The 1,547-nt window shown below is 39.8% G+C and overlaps 1 protein-coding gene across 1 annotated transcript in view; it reads left to right on the top strand.

Moving 5' to 3' along the window:
* The window catches only part of scfd1 (sec1 family domain containing 1), a 31,536-nt gene that overhangs the window by 26,741 nt on the left and 3,248 nt on the right, over positions 1–1,547 (top strand). Inside the window, exons 17-20 of the mRNA XM_015392525.1 lie at positions 120–173; positions 292–344; positions 421–454; positions 772–837. Coding sequence (XP_015248011.1) covers positions 120–173; positions 292–344; positions 421–454; positions 772–837 — 207 coding nt within the window. The remainder of the gene's footprint in view (positions 1–119; positions 174–291; positions 345–420; positions 455–771; positions 838–1,547) is intronic.

Raw genomic sequence — 1,547 nt, 5'->3', positions numbered from 1 at the left:
AATACAAGTTGTTTCTTGTTATTTTCTGACTTTATTCTCGTAAATTTACGACTTTATTCAGATTTTGTAATAATTAGGAGCTTTACAATGATAATAAAGCTGCTGTGTTGAATTTTCAGAACCTTCCAGTCACCCGGATCCTGGACAACCTGATGGAAATGAAGTCTCATCCTGTGAGTTTGCTTGTTTTTTCAAGTTGAAATTAAGATTAACCCGTCGGCTGACGGCGTTCCCCAAAGCTGATGTAAATCGGTTTAGTCGTAGCTTTAATGGTGTTCTCTGTTTTTCCAGGAAACAGATGATTATCGCTACTTTGACCCAAAGATGCTGCGAGGCAGTGAGAGGTAGGACCCCACACGGAGAACAGGTCAACAGGCCTCTGTAAGAACCGTCTTCTCATCTCCTCCACTTCTGTTTCAGCTCCATTCCCAGGAACAAGAACCCATTTCAGGAGGTATGTTTAGTTAGTGGAGCAGAAGCGGGTCAGGATAGACGGTGACACCAGGAGGCGCAGCCTGGATGTAAAGCATGTTTGCAGTCAGAAGGCTGGAGCTTCGATCTGATTCAGAACGATCAAAGGATCTGATCCAGGATCAGTTTAGATCCCAGTTACTCTGAGACCATCAGGAACTTGGTTCTGATTTCCTTTGGGTTCAGGTTCAACCAGTCAGGAAGCTCCTCCTCCTGAATGCTGATTGGTCAGCCTGTTTGTGTGTGACTGGTTCATCTAAATCGTAGCGTTCTGTTTGAAACCTCCATCTTCTGTTTCAGGCCATCGTGTTTGTGGTCGGAGGAGGGAACTACATCGAGTACCAGAACCTGGTGGACTACACTAAGGTACTGGAGCCGTTTTCTGATGGAGGATCTCTGCTTCTGCACCGCCGTCTCGGTTTGAACCGTGCAGCTCCTCTTTCATCGCTCCACTAACATTTAGAACAAAAAACTGTTGTTGCTCATTTAAAAGGAAAGAGAAAAATAGAAAGTAACTTAGGCAGTCTAGCTGCAGACCTGTGAGGTTCTCCTGCTCGGTCAGAACCAGAAGTTTATTCAAAGCCTTTCAGAGTAAAATCCAACCCAACTTTAATTATAAAGGTCCTGTACAGGGAATCAACATAAATAAAACCTTTACAAGACATAAAAACATCAAATTAAAATCCAAACTATAAAATCGATCAAACTTCTGTTTAGTTTTAGGCGCCACTAAAAGCTAAATAAAATAAAAGCTAATATATGAGAAATATTTTATGTTCCGTGTTTATTTCCTGGGTCTTCATAATTCATCCATCCTTTTTCCGTCACACTGAATCCTGCAGGGGTAATCTGATCTATTTAAGGATTTATATTTAATCTCTTTCCACTTAAACTGGATAAAAAATGCAAGAAAATGTCAAAATAAAATAAAATGAACTCAGTTCTATTATAAAGTCGTTTCTAATGTGTGTTTGCCAGTATTACAGGTGCTGGTCATAAAATTAGAATATCATGAAAAAGTAGATTGATTTCAGTAATTCCATTTAAAAAGTGAAACTTGTATATCATATTCATAC

The sequence above is a fragment of the Cyprinodon variegatus genome, unplaced genomic scaffold (assembly GCF_000732505.1).
Source record: "Cyprinodon variegatus isolate N-32 unplaced genomic scaffold, C_variegatus-1.0 Scaffold595, whole genome shotgun sequence".
Taxonomy (NCBI): domain Eukaryota; kingdom Metazoa; phylum Chordata; class Actinopteri; order Cyprinodontiformes; family Cyprinodontidae; genus Cyprinodon; species Cyprinodon variegatus.
The sequence above is the reverse complement of the archived record's forward strand: the minus strand, read 5'-3'. Positions and strand labels throughout refer to the sequence as shown.